We start from the raw sequence: 13,906 nt of genomic DNA, 5'->3' as shown, positions 1-13,906 counted from the left end.
CAATGTTCATTCCCAATGCTATGGACCCCTCATAGAGATCAACATGTTTTCAATATCACACTATGAACCCGTTATAAAGAGCAACACATTCTCAATGCCCAGTTTCAACGCTGTGCATTCATTATAAAGAGCAGCGGCAAGACCACCACACTGACTTCCAATGGTGGGAAGGAACTACAGCATGTTACAGCCTTTATTTGTTTGTTTATTGTTTATAGAAAAGTCACTACTTAGATGGCCCTTTTTATAGTTCGTCACATGATTCTATTCTGCTCTTTATCACACAATTAAGTATTATTATATCCCCCAGGAAATTAGAGAAAAAGGTGTTTCTTTGTTGTTGATTGTGATTACCCCATAAATACCCCTCTTTTGTGAATAACAGCACCCGTCTCTCTAAGGCACAATGGATGTTGTATGTCCTGCTATGCTGTTTATGGCATCCAACAAAGGGTGAGTTAGCTGCCCTCCCATTGGCTGCTGAGCCTCTATCTGTGGTCTCAGGTTTCACATTGAACCCTGCTGGACCCTTTGCAGAGCATTGCTGTACCTCTCCCTCACTTAGCCCTCATATTATGGTTTGGATGTGAAATGTCCCTCATAGGCTCATGTACTTGACCAATTGGTCCCCCAGTTGGTGACTTTGTTGGGAAGGTGATGGAACCTTTAAGGAAGTGGATCCTTGCTGAAGAAAGTATGGGGCAGCCTTTAGGGTTTTGCAGTTCTCTCTCTCTCTCTCTCTCTCTCTCTCTCTCTCTCTCTCTCTCTCTCTCTCTCTCTCTCTCTCTCCCTCTCCTTCCTATGTATGAGTGAAATACAATCATTCTGTTTGCTGACTGTTCACCTTGCTCCTGGCTCCAGCAGCCAGATCTCTGCTTCTATTCCGCCACAGGAGTGTAAGCAAAACAAACCCCTTTCTGCTCCACGTTGCTGTTTCTCAAGGTAATCGATTACAGCAGCAAAAGGACAGACAATAGACCTCGCTACTGGCTTCACCAAACTTCAGTCTTTCAAGTCAGTGACAAGCAGATAAATTAGCATTTTGCCCGAGTACCTTCCTCTAGTCTTCTCTGCCTATCCTGCTTAACACGCCGGGCTCTGCCTCTCTTCTGCTCCAGGCTGCATGCCACTGCTGCAGCGAACAGCTATGGTCCAGAGAGAAGAGACTGGAGAAATGGGCATGGCTTGATCTGAGGATGGTTAGTGCATCTTGTACTCTTCAGAAACTGGCACGTGAGGAAATTCTGCAGAACAGTTGAGCTTTAGGGAGGCAGGACCATTGGGTCTGCCCCTCTCAATGTCTCCGAAACGGAGCCTACTAACACAGTCTGGATCACTGTTTCACACTGCTCAACCTCATGTAGCATACAATAGACCAGCTTCTTAAGTAAACAATGAAAACAGTGACCCACCCTACCGACTGAAAGTACTTTCTTTCTTTCTTTTTTTTTCCTTTTCTTTTTTGGTTATTCAAAGACAGGGTGTCTTTGTGTAATAGCCCTGGCTGTCCTAGAACTCTCTTTGTAGACCAGGCTGGCCTCGAACTCACAAAGATCCACCTGCCTCTGCCTCCTGAGTGCTGGAATTAAAAGAGTGCACCAAAATGGCCAGCAAAAGTGCTTTCTTTCAATAAGCTCCTTCTAAATGTGATTCCATCATTCCTTAAAAATGTTACTTGCTTTCTATGAAAAAAAAATCATACCACATCAAAATTCATGGACATATAATTTTTAAGTCATCAATGAGCATAAATATAGTAACAAATGATCATATTATAAAACAATATATAATAATAGAATATGAACTTACATGTTTGGATAAATTGGGACTCTTTGAATCAACATCATACCTGAAAAATTAAAGCATAAAACTCAAATTATTTCTACAAAATATAGCTAAACATAATGTTTCCTAGAACAAGCAAACATAAAAATTAATTTGAACAATAACCAATGGGACATTAATAGTAACGTGTTTCAAATTTCCAAATATCCAATGACAGAACTGATACCTCTGGGTCTCTTGAATTTCACATAACCAAAAGTATGAACTCTGTTGCTTGAGAAGTAGCAAATTTATCTTTTTTTTTGAATCATCAGTATCCAATGTCACTCAAGTGACTTCAAAAAGCTCTTCAAAATGGACATTTCCTCCCTCTGGTTACAAAAAAATAAGCATGTCTTATCAACAGGTAAGGAATGATGAGCAGGATAGAAACCCAAAATACCAGTAAAGGAGGACAAAGGGTGACAGAAGAGAAGAAAACATCGAAGCTGTCATCTGACAAAGGTAATAGGTGCCTGTCAGCAGACAGCAACCAACTCCCCAGGGAAATAGTTCTAACAGTCAGAGCTAACAACAAAACACGAGACTTCAGAGAAGGAGCAAAGACCGAACATTTCCAGGCTTAGTGTCAACAAATCAGAACACAAAATGAGTAGTCTTGTGTGTTTCCTTTTAGACTAAAATTTGACTCTCAATACTTTATCGCCAAGTGCAAATCAGAGTCCTAATAAGTGATCACTGTATTGTGAAGAGGAACACTGTTCCAGGTTCCCTGTAGTGGAAGTGTAGATTCAGTGGAAATGAACATCAATAAGTGGTAAAAATACGTTATTTTCTTGCAATAAAAATCATGTAGACACCAAATAAATGAATTGTAAAGCTATTTTGTGGCACATAAAAATATGTGAAAACTTTAAGATGCAGTGAAATAAGTTTGCCTCAATTATTACATGCATATCGTGGTTTAAAGAAGCTCTGGGGATTAACACAGTGAACCACTTGCAGTTTTTTAAATTGCAATAGTGGAGTTCTTATTTTTCAAATAGTTATATCACTTTACATTTATAATAAATGCCTATTACTTTTAAGTGAAGGAAAATAATATAGGTAGATGTGCGAGGGAGAAAGAAAAGGGGAAACAGAACAAAGGATCGTGAAATGGTGACTGATTTTAGAATAAAAGAGGAAAAGTTAAGGGGGGTACCACGATGTTGTGAGAGAAGCAGCATTTCAGAAACAGCTGCTGTAAGCTCTGGGCAAGGGGAGCAGCGAGCCAGTTTCAAATGGTTTTCCCAAGGTGCTAAGTAACATCTTAGCCTCCATGGGTGGGCAGAAGCCATTGTGAGCCTGTGCTTTTATCTCTCATTACCTTCATTTGGCTATTTGGAAAGAGGTTTGGGGGACAAGGGGGAGGGGGATATAAGCCTAATGCAAATATCATAAATTTTGCTTTAAAATCTGAAGTACATCTCGCACGCTTGGGGGGAGGGAGAAAGCATTACAGATTCTTTTGTTACATCTATTTCAGAGTAAAAAAAATAAAAACAAATCGCTAGCAGTAAAGAATTTATGTTAGGAGGGAAATTAGGACTCCTCCAAAAAAGTTATTGTCATTCTTTCTTATTAAAAGGTATTCATAGTTGTTGAGAAGCTGGCATGACTTTTTCAATGATTTGAACAAGGCATTAGCCTTTAAAAAATACTTTTGATATTTCTAAGCATTCATTACACAGAGCATCTTAAATACGAGTGCACATTTCTTCCTGTATCCACATTTCCTTTTACCCATGTACAGACCCTACCAGTCCCCAAAGCTCACGTCTGTGGAAATATATATATAGAGATAGATATAGATATAGGTATAGAGAGATATAGATAGATAGATATACAGATATATAGATATAGATATAGATTTTTTAAATGAATGCTAGCGCTATCATCCTTGGCTTTAAAGGCATGAAGTATCAAGGGAAGCCACCATGGGACAGAGGTAAAGTGCTAGCCTAACGTGCCATGGGGGGAAGTGGCCCATCTGCCATTAGCCATTAAGCTGGACGTGTTCCCTTATGCTCTCTGAGAGAGAAGAAGCCCACTGGGGTACAAGTAGGTTTGAGAGAAAGCCCATCTGCAGTTCCCCACATGACTAAGCTGTCCACTCACCTATTCAAATCATATTTCAAAACAATAGAAATAAATCTTATGTTCAATACTGTGCCCCAACCTCTGGCTAAACAGAATAAAGCTGCTTTTTAAAAAAAATTTTATGGGACAGTCAGGTACTCAGGGCAATCGACACAGTCCAGACTGTGATACTCAAGTAGTCTTTAAAACCCCGGCTTAGTAGAACTTACAAGTCAAAGCGAAGATTCTCTCTTTCTTCAAAGAAATAGTCCAGAATGAACTTCCTGACAAAATCGGGATTCAAAGTATTGTCAATCACTTCAGTTCTTCCAAACTATAGAAAGAAACAGAAAGGGCACAGAGGTTAAAAACAAACCTTCCATGGCGACTGGCTTCCAAGTCTAGTCAGCCAGTGTTCCTTTAAGAAAATTGAGTGACGGACACCAGCTGACTTCATCAACTACAGCTCCAGAGAGAAGGGGCTGAAGACCAAACCTTCCCCCTCTGCTGGGACTCACTCAGGGAGAGAAGCTTCAGACTGACTCCGTTCCAAACTCGGCTACCACACGCAGGACAGCACACAACACCCTTCTCTGTGCTAACTTGAAAGCCAAGTCCCTTTCTAACCTAAAGAATCCATGCATGCAGTACATTTATTGTTTTAATAAAGCACTTAAAAAAAAACTCAGACAGCTAACATGCATTCGCCGAGGGGCCACATGTCCTCAGTCCTCACCTTTAGCTTTTATAGGAGACAGCCCTTCACACACGAAGGCCGATTGCTCATGTTTTAAGTGGAAATTCTTGTAATCGTTTTGCACTGACAACACAAACATTACCTAATCACATTCAGATGGACAGGTTATAACAACACATATCAATCTGGTATGTTTCTAAAATATGAGTAATATACTTCAGGTTAAAAACATATGTTTCTCTATTTTTGAGGAAGTAGACACGGAGACCAAAGACTTCTCTCCCTTACATGGGAAGGAACGCCATTAGATCGTCAGCACAAAGATACGCGTCACAATCGCTTTTACCCTCAGCCGATATTCTTTACCTCCAACTGCCATTTTAATGACAGGATTTTAACCCTAGCTGTGAATCCATTATGCAATCAAGCAGGCAGGCTGCCTTGCTAGAGAACCTATTTTTATTAAAGTTCCAGGAAGCATTATCTTCTTAATAGGAAAATGAAGAATCAAGCTCATCCATTTAATGTGAAGGCCAGAGACGTCTTTAAACTTTATGTTAAAATGATTCTTGAAAAAAAAAATGGTTACGAAATGGCATTTATTTGGGTTATGGACAACTAATTACCCCCTCACAAAGAAATAATTTGCCGTGGAACAATACTTTATATCATGGTCCAATATCACATGGACAAGCTGTAATCAAAAGGTTACATTTAGGAAGTGTGACCCTGCAGAAGGCTCATACAGCTAAAGGTTGTTCTCCAGCCTGGGGAACCATTTTGAAAGGTTCTTGAAAATTCAGGAGGTGATGCTAGTGGACAAATTGAGTTACTAGAGTTGGGACCTTCAGGATATTTATTCCCAGTTCCTTCCTTCCTTCCTTCCTCCCTTCCTTCCTTCCTTCCTCCCTTCCTTCCTTCCTTCCTCCCTTCCTTCCTTCCTTCCTCTCTTCCTTCCTTCCTCCCTCCCTTCCTTCCTTCCTCCCTCCCTTCCTCCCTTCCTTCCTTCCTTCCTCTCTCCCTTCCTTCCTTCCTCTCTCCCTCCGTCCCTTCCTTCCTTCCTTCCTTCCCGTGCCCCCTTTATCTTCTTGCTGGCTGCCCCTCATGATTTCCCACCATGATGAACAGTAAGCAAAAGAAACACATTCCTCCTTAGGTGGCTTATGTTAGGAATGTGGATCACAATGACTATGCCAGAGAATGGGCCGTTGCTGTAACTACGCCTAACACAGGGTGCTTAGACCTTTAGAACCGGCTTGTGAGAAGAATATTAGAGGGTCTGGAGATGAAGGCTGGAGAAGCTTAGAGCTTTGGTTCTCAACCTGTAGGTCACAGGAGTCCCCTAAGACCATCAGCAATACCAGATGCTTACATTTTAATTCGTTACAGTAGCAGAATTATGATTATGAGGTAATTAAAAAAAGTAATTTTATGGTCGGGGTCAGCACAACAAGAGGAACTGTATTAAAGGGTGGCAGCTTTGGGGAAATTGAGAACTACTGCTCTAGAGTATAGTAAACAGAGCTTAGTGGGTAGTTCTACTGGAAACTCAGAAGACCAGAATACTGAAAGAAATATGGACAGGATAGGTTCCCGTCTGGCATGGAGCTCGCAGAGATCGGCTGCTCATGAGGTTCCAACTCATGTGAGGTCCCTACATTGGGAATGGAACTAGAAGCCATTCCTGTACATTCTAGAAAAAAAAATCTACATTTTCTCCATGCCGTAAATGAGACTAAATTCCAAAATAACAGACTAGTTGGTTTGGTGGATAAGATTCCAAGACACCATGCATTGGTGCTATTAGTATGGGTTTTTGATGGCTTTTTTGAAGGCAGATTTATAGTGAGGTCATAGGTAGAAAAAGTAGGGCAAAGGAAAAGCCCTCTTGTCAGGGAAGGAGTGAGCTGGAAGCAACGATTATGCAGAGAAGCAATGTTAAAAAGAAGTCATACACCCAGGGGTGGTGGAGAACAGCATTAATCACAGCGCCCAGGATGCAGAGAAAACAGTGAGTTCCATGCCAGCCAGGACCACATAGGGAGACCCTGTCTCAAAAACGCAAAAAAAGCAAAGACAAACAACACACAAAAAACCCAGACATGCAAAAAAAGAAAGCCGTGCACTTTGTGTGAGCACAACGGGATATAGTGTTGTGAGAACAACCCAGGAGCAAGCCAGAAGCCACTCACTGGAGGCTCCATGATTAACCATTGTAAATTGACTTGAAACACGTTTTCTTGGCAAGACAGAATCTTGGGGCTACGTCATTCCTGCATGGCCACCTCTGGATGTTTGTCCTGTGTTCACACACCCACACACAGAGGCAGCTGCAGCTTGGACCCTCACAGCTTCCCGACTTCTGGAGGCAAAACAGCTTCCAAGACAAAGGGCAAACCTACACTCAGTAAGAACTCCCCCAACACCCAGCCTTCATTTGAGCTTCAACCCAGATCCATACTGAGAAGGAAACTGGAAGAGCAGCGTGAACTCTCCAAGCAGCGGTTCCATTGAATTGCCAGCTCACAATCCCTCAATTCATCAGCCACGGACACCCTTACTAGTCTGTTTCTTGTAAGTAGCAGTGGGGGGCTGGATATATTCTACTCTCTGTGGAAGACTAGTGTATGGCTATTAAAATTCTGGTGTTAGCTAATCATCTATAAATCATGACTGTGTCTGTCTCAATACATCTTCTGACACACGGCCCTGACGTTGCTTTAGGGGATGTCAGCCGTGGCCTTCATGATGCTAGATTTATTGTCAGTGTGGAACCTTCATCACACTTGGCCTTTCAGTCTGTCTGACGTTGTTGGTCACTCCATCCTTCCTGAAGCATGCTTTTCCAGCTTTTTGCCTTCATGGGTGATTACACTGTTTTTGTACTTAAGGCAATCGACTCCTTCTTCACAGGACATACTTCGAGTCTCTCATCTCCTGATAGGCACTCTTCTGCTAGGTGGTGCCATTGGTCCTTGTCCTAGTCACAGGTGTCCTCTCTACAGCTCAAATGTTGTCTTGTGATGACATGGGGGCCATAAAGTTTCCTCCCCTGAAAATGGGATTAAAGCCCACCACTTGCCCACCTCCATCTTCTGCCAAGTGAAAATGCACCACAGGAAGACCCTCTCTAAAAGGTACTTTGCTCTTGGATTTCCTCAGACTCCAGTGAGAAAATAAATTTCAGTACTTCGTAAATTATACTGTCTCTGGCATGCTTCCATAGCATTCCAAAACAGACTAAGGCTACACATTTGACTTTACCACACACCTACTTGATGATGACTTTCTAAGTCTTTGTGACCTGCCCAGAGTCACCTTCGTGCAGTCTCATGCATACAGCCCTTGAGGTACACACCTGCTAATCTTACAGGCTCTTCAAAAATTATCATCCAGGATTGAACACTGCCCCACACTCTCTCTAATCCTGCCACTTTGGCCTACCTCCTGACAATCAGTGAGTTTTATACTGCACTGTGCTCTGACCATAACGAGAAGTTATCTATATCAACAGCTTCCCTCTTAACCTACCAAAGCCTCTCCTTCACTGCTTCCTGAATTATCAATATTAACTTTAAAACATATCCCTGCAATAGTCAACTTGATAATTTTCTGTTATTAATTTGAATTCCATATCTTTGTCTTAACATGGACTATCCCAAATGGTTTTCAACTCCTACTTCTCACTCCTGTTTTAACTGCAAATTACCCTCTACCCAGCAACCAGAGCCATCCGTAAATAATAGAAATATTATGTCTTTTCAACATACTGAAAGACCTAATGGTGTCACAGAACACATCAAACAAACTCTTCTGGTCAACAGGACTTGGCTTCTTTCGATGACAGTTACTACTTTTTTAGATTTATTTTATTTATTTATCTGAGCCTGGTCACCTCATGTGATTTTTTTTTTTAAGTTCTGCTTATTTTCCTGAAATTTTAATTTTCTTTACAACTCAGTAAAATTCTATTGTGTATATTGGCTACATTTTCATTATCCTTTCATCAACTGATGGACATCTGGACCGGGTTCATTTCCTGGCTACTGTGATAGACCATTAATGAACACTGATGGCAAGTATGTGTGTAGGAGAATACTGAGCCCTCTAACTGTGTGATAGATTGTTCCTACAGCAGGTCTATTTTTATGTTTTTGAGAAACTTCCATGTGATTTCCAGAGGTGGTGCATCAATTTATACTCCCACCAATAACAATAATGGTTTCTTTCCCCCGTATCCTTGCCAGTATTATAATTTGTTTTTTTTTTTTCATAATAACCATTTTGACTGGCATGAGACACAACTTCAAAGCTGTTTTTATTTGAATTTCCCATATAATTGGGGATGTTGAAGATTTTCACTAGCCATTTGCATTTTTTCTTTCAAGAACTCATGGTGCATATATTGACTAGATTGGTTTCTTTTTTATGGGCTGTGCTTTTTAAAAAGAGTTGTTTATTCATGTATTTTATATACATGAACTTCCCTGTCTTCATGCACATCAGAAGAAGGCATCAGATCCCATTATAGAGGACTGTGAGCCACCGTGTGGTTGCTGGGAATTGAACTCAGGACCTCTGGAAGAGCACTCAAGTATTCTTAACCACTGAGCCATCTCTCTAGCCTCTGCTTTGTTTTCTTAATGTTCAGTGCGTTTGGCTCATTATCTTTTCTACATGTTAACCCTCTGTTGGCTGAATAGGTGGAAAAGACTTCTCTCCCTTCCTAAGGGTGGTGTCCTCACTAGATAAGAGTTTCTTTCAACGTATAGAAGCTGCAGGATTTCATGATGTTCCAACTTTTGATTATTGGTAATATTCGGAAAGTCCTTTTCTGTAACTGTGTCTTGAAGGGTCTACTAACTTTCTTCAAAAATTTTGGGATTTCAAGGCTTACACAGATGTCATTCATCCATCTGCAGCTGTTTTTGTACAGAGTTAGAGGTTTTTAAAAATCTGGTTTCATTCCAATTTTTAGATATCTGGTTTTTCTAACACCATTTGTTGATAATACTGTCTTGTCTCCAGTGAGATAGTTGCACGGTGGATCACAACCAGGTGGATATACATAAAAACTCACAGAGAAGTGTCAGCATGCAGAAGTTCTGCCCTGTAGAGGGATTTTAATTCAGAATATGGCTTCTCTGACAAGAGATCGCATCCAAAGACCTTCTAGGTCTGGGTGATCCAGCTGGAATACAAACACACCTTTAATCCAGGATACAGAGGCAAGCAGACCTGAGTTCAAGGCCAGCCTGGTATAGCACAAATTACAGGTTAAAAAAAAAAAAAAGCTTAGGTTTAGGTATGCTGGTAAACACCTTTAATTCCAAACAATGAAGGCAAAGTTAGTTTATAGAAGGAAGCACCAATGTTTGAAAGTGATGTCTAATTGAGTAGCAGAAAACGTGACAAATCAGAGAATTTTTTTTAACAGAATAGGATACACCCAAATCTTATGAAAAGAGAGAGGAAAGGGGAGGTACTTAAGGGGCAATGCAGAGAGAGAGAGAGAGAGAGAGAGAGAGAGAGGAGGCAGTTTTATTGGGACAGTGATAGAGAAGGATTGCAGAAAGAGAATACATGTGAAGACCACATGAGCCAGATATGAGGAACCAGAAGATTAGCATAGATTGCTGGAGTTAGTTTGAGGCCAAGCAGAGCAATTCAGGAGCCGGGAGAGAAGCTAGACAGGGTTAGTCAGCTGGGAGAGGAGTTAGAGCCAGAGCAGCTGAGTTGAGCCAGCCAGCCCAGAGCTCAATAAGAACTAGAAAGGGTGAGCTTACTAAACAATAAGTCTCAGAGACTGAAAATGTTCCAGGCCTAGGTTAGAGTTTATGGAGGCTGGAAGCTTCCAGGACTAGGCCTAGGTTAGCAGAACGAGGCAGTAAGCCTCCCAGACAACAATTGAACCAGGAGAATAAAGTTCCTTTTACACTTTACTAAGAAGCTATTTGAAACTCGTACCTGCTGGGACTGGGAAATCAGTTTTCCCTGATGTAGTGTCACTGGGTATCAGGAGGGAAGGCCCCATGCTCAGAATTAAGTCGTTCGCCAACACAAACAGACTTCATGTTTGTGTGTGTGTGTGTGTGTGTGTGTGTGTGTGCATTTTCGAGGGGGGGCGTTGTTTTTGATATTTGGGTTTGTTTGTTTTGGTTTTCATAGAGAGAAAATGAGTTTGTGTGACTAGGAAGATGAAGGACTCTTTGAGGAAAAAAATTCCTATCCTGAACATCAGCTATTCTGTATCATCAAAAGGATGTATACATTTGTTTACCTTTATCAATGGAAAATGACATATAGATTACATTTGACTCAGATTGTATTTGAGGGCACATGTCATATACACACGTAAGGACAATTGATGAGAAAAGAATTTGAAGAAGAATGAGAAGGGATCTATGAGAAGATTTGAAGGGAGGAAAGGGAGTAGTGAAATGTTGTAATTAGATAAGATTTTAAATTTAAAAAAACAAAACATATGGCCTGTTTAAAATAATCTGCCCTCTGCAGCAAGAGAAAGCCTGAACTCTGTAGGGCAGAGAGACTATGAGGACAGACTAATCAAATGCATTTAATGAGAAAATTCCATTTAAGACCATAAACCTTTAGGCAGCATAAAAGAAGAGAAGGTGTTGAATTCACACACACATACATACACACACACACACACACACACACACACACACACACGCATGCATGCACACCCACATATGCACACACATGCACACACACATGCACACACACACATGCGCACACACATGCACACACACATGCACACACATGCACACACACATGCACACACACATGCATATACCCATGTATACACATGCTCAAGCCTTACTATTCTTCTTGAAAGTTAAACTCTGACCTCATCAGAGAATGCATGGCCCTCTTCCTTTGAGGGAACCAGATAAAGTTGGGTCATCTGGCTCATTACCTCAAGCATTTTTTAAAAACAAATCAAAAATCTGAAGTTCATATATTTCTGAAATGATAAGCAGAAATTTGAACCTTTATTCAGAACTTACATTATTACTGAACAGTGAGATGTGACTGCAGAGATGCAAAAGGAGATGCCATGAATTCCTTGTAATAATCAATAAAAATCAAGGCATATGGAACTGTCCTAGATTTTTAGGACCTTTTATTTTTAGGAATGTATCTAAAGTATTAGCCACTAAAAAAAAAAATCCACCTTTCATTATTGTCCCTTAAACTTTTGTACATTAAATACAGAAAAGACTAAACCTATCAGTTCTCAGCTTCCATTATTTTAAACGTTTATCCAAAAATACTTTTTAAAGTAAATCATAGTCATAATAATAATAATAATAATAATAATAATAATAATAATAATAATAATTCATAGGGTTGCTTTTCACATGTTTTATTTCTAGCTATCAATACCAGGGTTAGTGTCATAATTAATCACCTAAAGAAAAGCAATTAACTGACTGACAAGTGGGTTCTTACTGGAGAGTACAAGTTATATTTATTATATATCGGTTAGATCCCAATTTACATGTGATATATGTTTTTCAATAAATTGTGAACTCTGCAGTTTATAGGATTGGACTCTCCAGTGGACATACTCATCAGTCAAATAAACTGTTTGGTTTTTTTTTTTCCCCCTAAAATGCAGCAATGGAGGAAATGTTATTCAAAACAAAATCAGTAAAAAAAAAAAAAATGAGGTTATTTAAATATGCCAATAACTTTAAAATATGTTATTGTAGAGAGATGATTATCTAAATTGAACTGAGGGTAAATTTGGAAAACATGCAATCCAGAGAGGCAAAGCAAAATGTTGGCGAAGAAAAGAAAGAATTGACCAATGTCTTCCCTTCCATAATCCAAATAGTGAAAAGCAAGATGCCTCTGACTTGCAGGAAGGAGAGTGACTCTCATGCTGTCCAAAAAACTAAAGGCCAGCATCAGGCTCACCACTCTGAAGTCAGCTGCCGTATAGACCCCATCTCCTCTCTTTCTCCCTCTGCTAATGCTCATGGATTAAGGGAACCTCATTATCTCGTAACCACCCAAATCCTCACCCCTACCCCACCCTTAATCCTAGCCAGCAAAGAGAGTAACAAGAATTCAGCGCCGGCATCACTACAGCGAGAGGCAACACCCAGCTGCATATCCAGCCCAGAGCTGGCTGACGGAGCCTCCAGACCTGCCACAGAGTCCACCAGAAACCTCTATGCTGATGGGTCAGAGTCAAGTTGCAGCACACATCATGGCAAATTTGACAGTTGGGCTTGTAGCACAATTCCTTGGCCTAACTGGTCGGGTCCTGATGCTGCCGAGATTCAGGTGTGACCCAGTTTTATATCAGGCTTGAGGGCAAAGGGCTGTCTTCATCATCCTTCCCCAGCCTTGGGTCCTCAAGAAGGCTACTTTCATCTCACCAGGCTGACACTTAAATGTCCTAGTGAGACACACTCACATCTTGTCCTATATTACTACCACCTGCAGCTTGGGATAACGTACACCGCTGAGACTACATAGGTCCTTGCAGCTACGGAATTAGGGTGTGACCCAGTTTGGTGTCTGCTCTGGAGGTCAAGAGCCAGGCTTCTCCACATCACTTCAAACTTGCAAGGCAGGGTAAGAGCAGGGCTATTCACTTACTGCAAGGCAGGGTAGCAGTGTAGGCCTTTGCCTAGGAGACCATGATAGGACATGGAAACTTAAAACTGAGTGGAGCCATTCACAGGCTGGCATTGGGACCTTTGGAAGAGGACCAGCACCAAGGAGAGATATCACTCTGGCTCATCAGACTTCTCTTCTGGCCACACTTTGTAGCTGCAGTGATCCTGCATCCTAAATCTACCTCAGCAATGGACATCCAATAGCCCAATGAGCCTTGGTCAAACCTGATGCTGCACAGTACTTAGTGGGCTATATTGTCGGCTGGGGCACAATTTGGTGAATTTGTAGCTCTAAGTGTGGCATAGAATTCTGCATCTGGTTTAATCCATGGTGATACAGTCACTATCTAGACAATTAAAGCTATTACTGCAGCACTGAAAATTTATAAGGCACATGGCCCACTCTACATTTATAGAATCAGACTACCCTTTATAGGTTCTACCTTAATAACCTACTGAATAGTGAACAACAGCCTACCACAGATCTGGGGCAAGTCTGAGCTTCGGTCATTCTGTAGTGCTGAAACAACCATCATACCAACTAGCCACAAAGCTGGACTTGAGGCTCAATCTGAAGAATCACCGAAAAAAAAAAATAAGTAGAAATCAAAATGCTTGCATTTCTAGAAAAACAGATGCAGAT

At 40.9% G+C, this 13,906-nt stretch overlaps 1 protein-coding gene across 3 annotated transcripts in view; it reads right to left on the bottom strand.

The window, feature by feature from the left end:
• CPNE8 (copine 8) overlaps positions 1 to 13,906 on the bottom strand; it is a 181,406-nt gene that overhangs the window by 125,528 nt on the left and 41,972 nt on the right. For 2 of the 3 annotated variants that reach the window (XM_084749495.1, XM_084749496.1), the window contains 2 exons: positions 4,137 to 4,240; positions 1,810 to 1,849 (listed from right to left, as the gene is read on the bottom strand). In XM_084749495.1, coding sequence (XP_084605621.1) covers positions 1,810 to 1,849; positions 4,137 to 4,240 — 144 coding nt within the window. Of the gene's footprint in view, positions 1 to 1,809; positions 1,850 to 4,136; positions 4,241 to 4,642; positions 4,666 to 13,906 lie in introns of those variants that run through there. The other variant, XM_084749497.1, reaches the window with a different exon arrangement.

The sequence above is a fragment of the Acomys minous genome, assembly GCF_964271855.1.
Source record: "Acomys minous genome assembly, chromosome: 12".
Classification (NCBI taxonomy): domain Eukaryota; kingdom Metazoa; phylum Chordata; class Mammalia; order Rodentia; family Muridae; genus Acomys; species Acomys minous.
The sequence above is the reverse complement of the archived record's forward strand: the minus strand, read 5'-3'. Positions and strand labels throughout refer to the sequence as shown.